The 13,807-nt window shown below is 45.4% G+C and overlaps 1 protein-coding gene across 1 annotated transcript in view; it reads right to left on the bottom strand.

Moving 5' to 3' along the window:
- SH2D4A (SH2 domain containing 4A) overlaps positions 1–13,807 on the bottom strand; it is a 70,339-nt gene that overhangs the window by 44,949 nt on the left and 11,583 nt on the right. Inside the window, exon 2 of the mRNA XM_012663049.1 lies at positions 9,579–9,962. Coding sequence (XP_012518503.1) covers positions 9,579–9,759 — 181 coding nt within the window. The 5' untranslated portion in view covers positions 9,760–9,962. The remainder of the gene's footprint in view (positions 1–9,578; positions 9,963–13,807) is intronic.

The raw sequence follows: 13,807 nt of genomic DNA, 5'->3' as shown, positions 1-13,807 counted from the left end.
GTGGCCACGAGGATGAGAGGAATCCTAGGAGTGCCTGTGAACAGAGCAGGAGGCTTAGAAACTGCAAGGAGGGAAGAGGGCAAAAAGGGGAGCAGTGCGAGCACGGTGAAGATAAAGAAATAGTGGCTCTTGGGCAAGAAGAAAATCAAATGCAAACGTCAGATTTAGCCAGATGCTCAAAACCAGGCTCTTGGCAGAGTGGCACTGACAGTAAGCTCTGTCCTGATCACTCCTGACCTCTAAGAGCTCTTTGATGGGGTCACAAAGCAAGGCTATTGGAGGAGCTTCCAGTGGCTCCCTGAAATCGCAGGACGGCGGGGAAATCAGTCTAGCATAAGGCGTGTGAGCTCTGACACCCTCGGCTTCACACCCAGATGAGGGGCTGACCGCCAAGCCCCTCACTGCGGTTCATTCTACGCAGTGCAATTGAGTTTCTACTATGAACAAGATGTACAGCCAGACGCTGTAGGTGACACAGGGGTGAAAGAGATGCGCCCATTCTCTTGCAAGTGACCTAGAGTCCATGAGAGAAAGAGCAAGGCAGTATTTTATTTATTTAATGAATTTCATCACACATCTACCATGTACCAGGCACTGAGAGAGACTCAGGTGAACACTTAGGACAGCTCAGTTCCTGGCCTTGGGAACTGACATTCTAGGTGTAGGAGGCAGGCAATGAACAGCCAAGTGTAAAAGTAATATGGCTTGAATGCGGGGAGGCGGGTGGAGTTAAAGGATGTTCTGGGATGTTTAGGAAGAGGAACTAACCCAGTGTGGCCCCTGGAGGGGCCAGAGGGACATACATTATAACCAGCATTGATTTTCCATTCAGTCCAGTGGGGATTCAGAGGATGGAGAAATTACTTTGGAAAGACAGAGAAGAAATAAGGAAAGTTCTTTGTGTTGAGCATTAGAGGATGGATATGGAATTTAGACAGAGAGTGGGGATGGGTTTGATGCTTGATTCACGGAACGTTATGACCAAAGATCAGAGAAGGGGATCAACATGGGATTCTGGGGAACAGGGAGTCAGGGTGTCGGCCAGAGCTGAGCGGTGCGCTGGAAGTCACCTGGACATGCCTGGCATGGGCTGAAGACCATGCAGGGGACCAGGGTGCCCCATGGCACAGGGTTCCACACACGTGGCTAAGGGATTTCAGTTTAGCTCTGTACTGCCACTGAGCTGGAAAGCTGTATTAAAATCCTAGTTTTCCCACTAACTAGGTATGTGACCATGCAGACATCACTTTATGTTTCTGAGCCTTAATTCCCTCTGCAATAAACAGATGTGCTAAAGTCCTACCTACATGACAAACGCTCAGAAAGTGTTAGCTCCATGTCCTTTATCTAAGTGGCCAGTGAAGATCCCATGGATATTGTGAGCAGGTAGCACTAGGATCAGGAAGATGATTCAGGAAGCTCTATGACACAGCAGCATGCAGGCTGGACCAGGGTGGCATGCGTGGGTGGTTCAGTGTCTGGGACAAGAATGGGGACAGACTAGGGGTGAAAAGGCCAGGTGTGTGGTGGCCAGGTCCTATGCCAGGCAGCAGTATAAGGAAGGGCAGTGTCAGAAAAGACAGTAAGGTTCAGGTGGCTGAACGCAAGGAAGTGCTCAAAGATGACACGAAACATTTGAAACTCGCTAAATGGGAAGGATAGTGGGGTGACAGGCAGGAACAGTGACATCAAGAAAATGTGTTTGAGGCATAAGGTAATGAGCTGCTTTGGAAATGTAGAATCAATTATTTTTACTTTTGCTAGAACTTCCACATGGAGATTTTTCTGTAGATACCTGGACTACAGGGCCGTAGTTCAGAAGTGAGGTCATGATTGACAGCGTGGGTTTGGGAATCACTTTACAGATGTCATTGTTGAAGCCACTGGCACAGATGAGTTCCCAGACAGAATGCAGCCAAGAAAAGAACCTTGGAAAAGCATGTGCTTCCTTCAGGAGGCAGAAGAGAGGGGAGGAGAAAAGAGTCCCGATTAACAATAAATAAATGAAAAAGACAGAAGATTCCGATGCCCGAAATAACTAATGGAGGACGACACTGGGCAAATGCACCTCCCTGTGGCCCAGAGCAGAAGGGGAACCGGCTGTTGCTCGGATGACAGGGAAGGACGCTACAGACTGAGAAAGACCTCGGGCAGCCTCAGATTTCACAGGAGTCGTTTTAGGGAGACAGGTAGGGGACAGGTGCCGAAGGCGGAAAGAAAAGGAGGGCGAGATCCGGAGCCGACAGTAAGTACGTGCTCTGGGGCTTATTCGTGAGGAGGAAAAAGATGATTCAGTCATTTGCTCAGCAAACATTTACCGAGCGTCTGCTACGTTCCAGGCGTGGCTCGATAGGCCTAAGTGACAGGCAGGGCAGTTGAAGAGCTCAGATGGTTGACAGATGCCTTTATATGGGGAAACGTGAGCACGGCTTATATCACAGTTGGGCTGTCAGAAGGGGACACAGTAAGGACCCCAGGGGATGATGGACAGACAGAGGCGCAGAGAACAGGTGAAGAAGAAAGTGTTGACAAGGAGATAAGAAAAGCTCCAGCCTGGGAAGCGAAAGGTTGAACGTGGAGATGGACAGAACCACGCTTCTGTGCCCAGCGCACCTCCTCAAGGTAAGGACATAAGCTCAGGGAATCCTACAGGGCACGCGCCGTATCTTTCCGTGCTTTAGTACGGTCCAGGCATTCTGGATTTTCTGTCGGCCTCACCTTGAAATTACATGCACTCTTTAATCAGAGGACAGTGCGGGCGGGACCTTTTCGTGGCACTTCCATTTAATTATAAGGTTTTACTTCCCAGTCCTTGAATCACGTCTGTACTCTGCAGCACTGCTCACGTTGGCTATCTTAGGGATCCTTGAAAAGTTCTAAAACCAACTTTTCTAGAAAAGTGGGTCAGTCCTGCTTGGTACTGCACGACAAAGAACTGCTGAGTAGAGACACATGTCCCTGCCTCATTACGCAGAGAAATGTCCTCTCAGTTCTGCAGTAATTCCTCACCTGGGGCCACCTATAACGAAGGCAGTGTTTGAAAAACGTCACATACAAATGGAGTGACACACATCTCTGGCAAGGAAATGGCCAGGCTCATCTGAGTCTTGGATTGCAGCGTGACACAGCTCACAACACTGTTGTGTCCTGTTTATCCCCATGGGGCACGTCCAATGGAGGAGGGGGAGGGAGAGAGCAGGTGGGTCATCTCCTCAGGTGAGGGGAATGTCTGTGTGTCAGGGAGTCAGCACCTGGTGTCCGTCCCAATGGGATCCAACTCAGAAGGCTGACCGTAGCAAGAGACATGTGAGTGTGGGGGTAAGGTGTGAGCACACACGCGAGTGGTGGAGGGAGAACTCTGAACTCCATCTCCACAAAGACGACCAAGGACTGAGCCAACAGAAGCCAGAAGAGAATCAATGCCGAGGCCTCCTAGGGTGGCCTGGGACAGTGGTAACGACTTCACACATTAGCTACAGGGGGTCCCGTCAGGGCCGACAGAGCAGGTGCCTACCAGCACCGAGGTTACGTATCGATGACTTCCATCAACCACCGCCATTGTCCCAACAGACCTCGCTTCTTCTAGCCTCTCCTCTAGGATACCCCGTTCCCCACAACTGATCCGGAAACCGAAAGATGAACGCCAGGCCAGCAGGGCCTCAGGACGCTGGGGCTATGGCCACGTCCCTTCTGACTGGGTGAGGCCTGTACCCGATCTTGTCATTAAATAGCACCCTAGGCTGTTGCTTACCCTATGTCACGATGAGGAAATTGAGGCTCAGGGAAGTTGAGTGACTTGGCCAAGATCACAGAGCCAGTGAACACCAAGACGAGAATTCAAAACCCATGTGCGTGACTGCAAAACCTGTGTTCAGGGCAGCCTGGTTACACATGGGCCAAATTGAAACGCTTTCGAGAGTGAAAAGGGAACCAGCCAAAAGGGATTACGGGGTGACAAATGTAAACGGGCCTCTGTGGGGCAAGCTGGGATGCGCAGTCACCATCACGTCCTCTCCTGTCCCTGCAGAGCAGGACGGGGTACGAAAAGGCCAGGTCCAGGCCAAGGTCCGTTTCAATGACGACCAAGGCTGATCTCTATCAGGACTTCCTGAAATTACTTAAGACTGTTGCTTTCCCCATTACTCACTGTATCCGTTAATCTGGGTAACAATCCTGGAATTATTCACACCAAAACTTTTATGCTTATTTTAGAGACAAAAGGAGAGCTGGGGGCCTGCACTGCATCAGGGTCCTGGGAAGCCCGGGGTGGAGTGGGGGTGGGGGGGGGCAGGTAGATAAGCGAGAACATCAGGCAAAAAAGTAGATGCAAACACTGAGCTAGAGAGAGGAGATCCCCTGGGGCCACAGGGCCAGGCAAGGCCAGAGGGACACACGACTCAGTTACTGCTCATAGATGCCCCTCCCCATGTAGCCAAGATGCCGAGCCCAGCTGAACCCTAAAGCTCAGAGTTAGCAAGACAGACACTAAGGCAGGACCAGAGGGGCCAGGACCAATGGCTCAGAACAGACGTGGAGTCGAGCTGGACCCGAGTTTGAATCCTGGTTCAACCACTGACTCACATGAACTACACCTCTAAGTGTTTCTTTATTTGTAAGGGTAAGAGAGACAAAGTTGACCTCATAGGATTCTTATGAGGATTAAATGAGATAATATAAACACAATGCTTATGCCTGGCACATACTGTTAATAACAGGCCAACACCTTGGGAGGGGAAAAGCCCTATAGACTAGGACAGATGAAGCAGAATCTACAGGATTCAGTGGCCAGGTGGGCAGGTGAGGGTCAGGGGTAACCAGGTGGCTCCCAGGGGTCTGGCTTCAGTGAATAGGGACAGAGCATGTCAGAGGATGAGAGGAAGGATGACCAGAGGTGCTGGGGAGAGTTGGGATGATGCAGATGAATCGGTTTTGCATCAGGCGTGCAGGGCTTACGAGTCTTCCGAGCGGAAATGCTCTCTAGGCATCTGACACTAAGACCGACGCCAGGTGAGAAGTCTGCCCAGGCAATATGAGTTTCAGAGTCACTGCCTCTTAGGTGGCATTTGACCTTTGAAGACAGAAGAGTTGCCCCAGAGAGATAATAGAGACTCTTAACCAAGGATCTTCAAACCCCCAGGCATCTGTGAATGAATGGGCTTTAGGGAGTCTGTGAACATTGGAAGATTATACGCAAAATGTTGTCCGTGCATGGTCCTGGGTCCAAGCTTTCGGTAAGTTTTCAAAGGAGCCTATGGGCTCCCTCCGGCCCAACCCCATCTCAAAGTTACAGACCACCAGTGTAGAGTGAGGTACCCCCCAGGGAACACATATTCAGGGGGCCAGGCAGAGATGAAATAGAAACAGGGAGAAAGAAGAGACCCGTGAAATGAGTAGAGTCTCTGAGCAGCAACTCTTACTAGGGTCAGATGTGGCTGAGGAATCAACTAAAAAAGAACCGAATGCAGCAGTGGAGGTCACTGCCTGTCCTACTGTGTGCAGGGGGTTCACGAGGGGAGGGAGGGAGAAAGCAGACACCGCCAGTGCCACATACCAATAGCTTTATCGTTATTTCATGGAAAGAGAAGGCCTCCCATAAAAGAACTTGCCCACTCGGTAACCATGAGAGTCTAGCAAGTGACGTTTTGCAAATCTGTTTCGAGGGCAAAGGAGCCCTGCCGCACCAGGCACAGCGACCGGATCCCAGGTTTTCACCAACTTGAGAGAGACTCCATGAAACAGGTTCTGGGAAACCCTCTGCTAAGTGAGGGTATCTTCTGTTTGTGTTACCAAGTAAAAAAGTGATACAGGAAAAGAGCTCCGTGGCAAATCCCCAACGCAAGCATACGTTTCAGATGTGTGCAAGGCACCTTCGAACAATAGTAACTGTCATTAAGCTCTAGTTCAGCTCAACATGTAGCACATTTGTCAACAGTGCCAGCTTTGGGAGGACCAGACTCAGGGTCTGTCTTTTTTTTTTTTTGGTGCCATGCTTTTATTCAAATGAAAGGGGAAAAACTACACTGTACCAGGAAATAGTAAATATGACAGTATTTTACAGCACAGCATCTTAAAAAAAACTGTAAGCAATGCTCTGGAGTGGACAGGTAAGCACACCACACACTGTACATTGCTCCGCAGCGTCCATGAAACCATAATTAAATAGCTGAGTTTGACTTTAACAGCCAAATAAAAACTGTAACCATCATTCTAATACAAACTTGAACAACTGAGAAGAATTAAAAGCTTTCCAAAGCTGTGTCAAATAGCAGAATCTGACAGGCTGCGCTGGCAATCCTGACAAGTATTTGGCAAATTTAATTGGATAATTATCATAATAATTTGACCTCTGATGATGAAAGCACCAGTGTGTTTCAGTAAGGTTGATGAAAATCCCCAGACTTTACGAAATGGCATGTTTTTCATTTGTATAATTCTAAAAACATAATTAAAAAAATGCACCATAATAAAAAATCTGCAGACTTAAATATATCCATATTCCTTCTGCATTAATAAAGTAAAATCTTATACCGAGAGCAATGAACTTTGCGGCAATATGCACATTCTACCTTCAGACATTACAGACGTTTGATTCAGCTGCTGGACACATGCAAATTTAAGATTAAGGATGGCCCTGTTTAGTTTTAAACAGTTCCTCCATTCTCTTCCATCCAATTTTTCTTTAATAGCCAAATAATATCACAAAGACTGATAAGGGAAATTTAACTGAAAAATTAAAGGGTCTGTGCCAGCTCTGTCATGGACTAGCTGTTGCCCTGGGAAGTTAATTCACGTCCTGAGCTTTACTTTCCCCTCATCTGTAAAATGTGAATAGCAATTCACGTTTCAGGCTCAGTTGCGATTACTTATTAAGATAATATATTTAAGTGCTTAACTCAGGGTCTGACACGTAGTCAGCTTAATAGATGCCGGCTGGTGCTACTGTTTCTAGTCTGGAGCAGCAGCGCTGTGCAAATGTGGGCCACATCCGTAATGACAACTTTTCTAGTAGCCACATTTAAAACATTAAAAGAAACAGGTGCAATTTTAATAATATAGTTTACCCAAGCTCTCCAAAATATTACTATTTCAATATATAATGAATATGCAATTATTAATGTGGTGTTTTATTTTCCTTCTATCAAGTCTTTGAATTCTGGAATTTTACACTTAAAGCACCCCTCAATTGAGACAGGCCTCATCTCGTGCTCAGCAGCCACACGAGGCTAGTGGCTACGGTCCTGGACAACACAGCTCCAGACTTCTTTTTATTCCCTAGCAAGCACAGTAGTTCTTTAATTCTCCTCCTAAGAACCACAGTTTTCCCACTGCAGAAGTCAGAAAGGATCTTCTGATGCATTTCTGGGTTAAATCCATACTTCTGATTATTTTTTAGCCTCTCCTGCTTCATGCTTCCAATTACTAAAATGTAGATAGGACCCTGTGATACACAATACATAACCATTTTAGGGACGCTCACCACAGTGGCCTGTACATGTGGAGGAAAAAACAACCAGGTGACAATGATAGAACTTCTAAGTGATGAGCTACAAGATGGACAGCAATGGAGGTGGGTATATATTTAATGAAAGGACAACCCCCAAAGCCACAGTCTGGCTAAGAACTTCTAAGAAAAAGCAGCACTTAATCCAATGCCAGCAGGGAGGCAGCAGTGGGGGAAGCAGGGAACACAGGCGGCCCAAAAGGAGCCGACACACACAGTGAGGTCTCAGCCCATGAGGACCACGGGCTTAGTAGGTCTGCAGCACAGACAGCACCTCTGGGCAGCACCAACCATGACAGCGTTGCCTTGGACTGCCTGTGGCTTTATTGTCAAAGAGAGAGCGAGATGAAAGTCAGAGAAGTCACGTGTTTTTAGGGGAAGTGGGAGAAACCTCTTCCTTTTCTATAGCCAGAAGAGGAACTAATTTCATGCAATATGTATTTTTCCAAGTGTTAAATTTAAGGGGATAATAAACTTTTGACATGAAATATTGATAGAACTTTCGTGTGCATATTAACATACTTGTCTCATGCTCATTTAACTGATAAAATAATACAGGATTTCTGAGAGGTAGATTCAAAACTCTACAAAGGAAAAACTCAAGCAAAGGAACTGAAATTATCGTCATAAGTCATCACAAGGAAACCAATTCGGCAAACATGGGAAGCCCAAAGTCTAACAAGGTATCTGGGCCGTTGACTGCAAGGGCAAGAACCTTTCAGCTCAAACCACAATGCTTTATGTTCACATAAAGCATGGCACCCAGAAAAGGCCCAGTTATATCTGATAAACTCTGATTACAGAATGCAAGGAGATGCATAAACCAGCTCAGAAAGACAAAAGAGTTATGCTTCAGTTTGGACATGGTATTTGTTGAAGGAAAAACTCTATTTTGGATAGTGTAGAATAAGGCGAAATGCAACAGATCTGGGTATCTATTCGTGGTGTGACTTTGCATATATTACTTCTCTAAGTTTCTTCATCTATAAAAGAGGACAGTTAATACTGACCCTGCAGAAATTTTGTGTAGACATAACGTATGTAAAAGTACTTCACAAAGTGACTGAAACAGCAGGTATTTAATAGCTGTTACTGATAAGAATAATAAGTGAGGTACTTATATTCATTTCCTCATTATAAAGGCTTCATTGAAAAAAAAGTTTTAATAAAAGACAGAATAAGGTAAAGGTCATTAAACTCACTTCCTTTTTGAATCTGTACATATACCAAGCAAACGAGTGAGATTCATTTTCTCAACCTCTGAAACCATGATTTGATAAATTTATCCCTGGTTTAATGAAAAATGAGAAAAAATTGGTCTTGAATGCCTGTGTAATTGGCACTGAAAACATTGCTGTGTTTTAACAACTTGAGTATTCATCTGTGACAAATTTTGCATGAAGGGCAATGAGAGAGGCGGGGGGAGGTTAACGTGTGCTTTTCCATATCTGTGTGTGAATATGCTTTAAGTTTTAATGCACAAATAACTTCTCCCCTGTGGTCTCAAAAGAACCCTCTTAAACTTCCAGGAATTCCTTTGGTCACGAAATACATCTGGTTTAAAAAAAAAAAATAGTATGATGTTTTTCCTTATAGCAGTTCCTTACATTTTAAGAAGGAGCATTTCCCCCTCCCCCAAAAAAAAAGATAAATCAAAGAAAAGTCCCTTCAGGTCTATGAAATGCAAATACAATTGCTATAAGGATGCTGATATAGGAACTTTGTGTTCTAGTAGCAGAATACTAGGCATCTGTAACAGTAAGGGGAACAGAAACCTTCAATACCCCTCCAGTCAAACCCCATCAGTGACTTTCTACTTCAGCGTAAGGTCAGCCTGGTTTCAAGAAAGATCTGCTTACAGCTATGCAGCAACTCCATGGTGAATGCTGTGTTTGCGTGCGCGCGCGCGTGTGTGTGTGTGTGTGTGTGTAGACTTCAAGCTGGTAAATTGCACTATTAGAATGTCAGTAACACTTAGAACTCATCGCACCTGCTTTGCTTGTGACTGGCGTGAAATTGTCAAAGCAAGCTGGGAGCTATTCTACCCAGTTCACGGAAGCGACGTGGCTAAGTTTACCTTTCTTTGGTCTGGATTTCACTGGCAGGGACTCCTTTCTTTCCATTGCCGCTTCTCTTTCTTTCCATCGCCGGATCTGTTCCTCCCTCATCTTGAAGAACAGGATCTGTTTCTGTTCTTCGCTGAGCTCTGCCAGTAGATCAGGATCTACGTACATCTCGGCTAGTATCTGTTTCAGCATCTTTGCAGTTCTGGCGTCTTTTACACCTGTGGCAAAAGTTCCTGAAAATGGCCTGCAGCTGTGCCTCCACGTTGGCCAGCGCTGGAGTGTGCCCACAAACCTTCCCGAAGACTCACAATCCCGGCTGAGTGGGACGATGATTCAACAAACAGGCTTCTGAGACCTGGTACCAAATATCCCGTTCAAAATGCCGTTCAGCAAACCTGCAAAGAGTAACAGCCCCAAATTAGGCAATATTAAAATGTGTGGACACCGGCAAGGACAGGCTTATAAATAAAGGTGGGAGGAAACACAGTATCATTTTTCGTTTCAGGGGAAAATAAGAATCGCTGAGCACCCTCAGTTAAGAGTTTGTGTAACCTCTATTCCGCAACTTCCAAAGATACTGTATCAAAAAAACAAAACAAACCCCAACTTTGTACAGGTCAATCTCAGGGAAACAAAAAAATTAACAGAGGTTTGGCCTTCTCCCAACTAAGCAAACATTATTACCACAGAGCCTAACAAACTACCGACTGTAAGGCTTGAAAAAGAAAGAGGAAAAAAAAAAAAAAAAGGTCACAAGAAGTAATTAAAAGCCTCTCTCCAAACAACCTGTGGCAAAAGAAAATACCATTTTTGAGATTTCACAGTTACTCACCCTAAACCAAACCGAAACATGCTCAAGGAACAAAAAGAAATAAAAATGAGACTACAATGCAAATTTTGCATTTTCCCTTAAAAGCAGCACTAAACACAATTATGTACTTTCATCTTTACAAAAGGACAATGTAATTTCCAGACAACCTACTAGAGCCATGAAATTGGTTCAGGTGCAGAGGAGAACATTCATGTATATTCTGGAAGGTCACCAGGTTTTAGGTGTACCTTTTCCAGATAAGCTAATTTAAAAAAAAAAAAATCTAAATTTACAGACCAGATAAACTGGGGAATGAAGAGGTCACTAGGTTCCTAACAAAGGATCCTTGATTTATAAAAGTTTACTACAGGGATCCTTTAAAAAGAAGTCATGGGGCCGGGCGCGATGGCTCACACCTGTAATCCTAGCACTCTGGGAGGGCAAGGGAGGAGGATCGCTTGAGTCCGGGAGTTCAAGACCAGCCTGAGCAAGAGTGAGACCCTGTCTCTACTAAAAATAGAAAAAATTAGCTGGGCGTGGTGGTGTGCACCCGTAGTCCCAGCTACTTGGGAGACTGAGGCAGGAGGGTCGCTTGAGCCCAGGAGTTTGAGGTTCCTGTGAGCTAGGCTGATGCCACAGCACTCTAGCCTGGGCAACAGAGACCCTGTCTCAAAAAAAAAAAAAAAAAAAAAAGAAAAGAAGCCATGGCCTTGGGCTTGCACAGAGGAATCACAGTGGCAATTCCACTAAAGTTTCATTCTACTTTACACATTCCTATTTGGTTGATTTCAAAAAAGATACCAAACCTTCATACTTCTATAATCAGAAAAAAATTATGCATATATTTCCATTCTGGAAAAAAAACGACTTTGGTTTTTTCCAAAGTAATAGGATATACAAAGTAATAGGATATGTGACTTTTCAGGATCACCTGTGTTCTAAGAAATGGACCAATAATTTGGTGTTTATAACGCCTCAATAATCTCACCACCTAGCCATGTCCTCTCAAATATCTTGTTTCTCCACACTAAGTTCAAACACTCTTAAAACTTCACACTAGTCCTTTAGTCCTACCATGGCCACAAAAGTTTGCGCTCCTCTTATTTCATTTACCTTATCATTCATATGGCCAGATTTTTAAAGTTTCTCTCACCGCCTAAGGGGTCCCTTCATCTTCACCCCGACAAAGCCGCTTCCTGACTGATACCAGTCTTTCGACACAAACGTGCTCTGTAGCCAGGGTACCGCAGCCTGGTGGCGTATACGGCACTTAGATGCACTAACTGTTCATTATGTAGCAGGGGCCTTTATTGAAGCTGCAACTATTCTTACTAACTGCAACCTCTCATCTTCTGCATCACTCAACTACCGGAATTCAAATAAAATATTAAGAGAAAATTTAAAAAGAGTGAAAAGCAGTGTCACTGACTCTAACTTAGAAGTGCATGCCCCTCTCAGCCCCTTTGCTGACTTTGCATTTTGCTTGGAGTTAACCCTCAAAAGGTTTTAACAGCCACAGAACTGACATCTTCTAACGATTTCCTGACTTTTGGATTCTAATAGCGTCTCAAGGGGTGGAGCTGGCTAAATCCACACGCTCCAAGATAAAGTGGCAAGAAACCAAAGGGAATGACTCCTTGACATTCCAGTAAACATCCTCGTGCTGGCACTTCTCACGACTGCCATGGTTGACTTTCACAAAAATAAAACATGGCGGAAAACGAGCAGCTCAGTGAGGTTTGTTCTGCTCTGTTCCCCATTCTGAACGGGGTGAATCCTGTTCAAGGGGTGGGTGGAGCCTAAAAATTAAAACCCTGCAAGTGCCAAAGTCACATTCCTCCCCTCTCTGCCACCACCCAGAGCGCTCCTGATGACAGAGCTAACACTTACCGTACAGGGCACCACCTTAAGTACTGTATATGCGTCAACTCGCTTACCCTGCACAAAAACCCTTTGAGTTCATCACTAACCCCCTTTTACTGATTAAGAAGGCCGAGTACAGAAGTCCAGTAGCTAGAAGGTGGCAGAGCTGTGCAGTCTGGCTCTAAGTCTCCTCTCCTGTCTTCCCCAACACAGAAGCCTTGTTGTGAGTTTATTCGAGAGCCTAGAATCAGAACGTTAGGACGTGGTGCCATGTGTGAAATGTCAGAATGAAGACCAGCAAATTCCTGCAGGAACGCCGAACTGCAGGTTCACACACCTCTCCCCGGTCAATCGGCGGTGATGAGCTTAGGAGAGGCCAGGTGTTGAAAACACTCCACCTGGGAAGGACAGCGAGGAACTGACTGTCACGCTGGCCCAGGTGTGCCTGTTGTTCGCCTACTTTATTCACCGGCACTTAGTTACCTCAATTTCTCCTTCCACTTAGTCATCTCCTTCGTCTCCACCATTTCCTCTTCCCGACCACCACGGGCAGCAGCATAAATAGCACACGTGTGAAGAGTTTCACAGCACCTCTGTGAAGAAATGCTCAAGCTCTTTCCGTTTTAATTTTGCTTTTTTTTTGCCTTTTGTAGCAAACATGGATTTGCGGCACTAAAGTTAACTAGCCAATCATGAAGGAAAGACACTGGCCTCGGAGAATATTTGGGGGACCAACCTGAGAACTATCTGTGGTCCGGCTGTTGACTATGGGGGCCATCTGAGACTGTAGATTCACTCTGCCCCCAGCGTGTTAACCCCACCCCAAGCTTTAAGATGGAAATTCAAGCATAGCAGTGCTCACAGGACAACCAGCAGGAATTCCAGCCTGCACTCCCAGCTCCGCCTCTCAAAGAGGTCTGAGATTCCGGGCTGCCTTGGTCTCAGTTTCCACATCTGCAAGATGAAGGCCAGTTCAGCCTGAGAAGCTCCGTGATTCGTGCACTATGCAATATAATCTAGTGTGGCGTTAAGAAGTGGAGCCAGGGTAGGAGAAACAAACGAGGAAATTAACTAATCAGGGTTTTTCCCACTTTCACTCCTGGACAGGACAAATAATCATTGCTGATTCAAACTTGCATGGCTTTCCCCTAACACATTAAGCACAACAAACTTCCACTTATTCAAGATCCAATAAAGGAAAAGCTCTGCTAACTTGGTTTTCTTCTAGCACAGCACCTTTTAAGAGTGCAAAACAGCCCACACCTGCTATTTATTCCAAAAACCAATTTCTGAAGGGTCATAGGATCAGTTAAGTTTTCCACGATCCCGTCGATTTGGCCTGATTCTCGCACCTTCCACAGGTGCTGCTCTACAATTGCGGTTTTAATTCTACATTTTAAAAAATTATCTCCATTTTTTAATTACTGAGACATTTCGGTAAGTTCTGTAAATATATACCGTTCTTAAGAAACTTGAAATCACCATACACATGGGTTTACCTAGAAAATTCCACTCATGTCAAATCTATGCCCATATATACCTTGCACTTATTTATTCGCATAGTAA

The sequence above is a fragment of the Propithecus coquereli genome, unplaced genomic scaffold, assembly GCF_000956105.1.
Source record: "Propithecus coquereli isolate 6110/MARCELLA unplaced genomic scaffold, Pcoq_1.0 Scaffold79, whole genome shotgun sequence".
Taxonomy (NCBI): Eukaryota; Metazoa; Chordata; class Mammalia; order Primates; family Indriidae; genus Propithecus; species Propithecus coquereli.
This window is presented reverse-complemented; position numbering and strand designations above follow the sequence as displayed.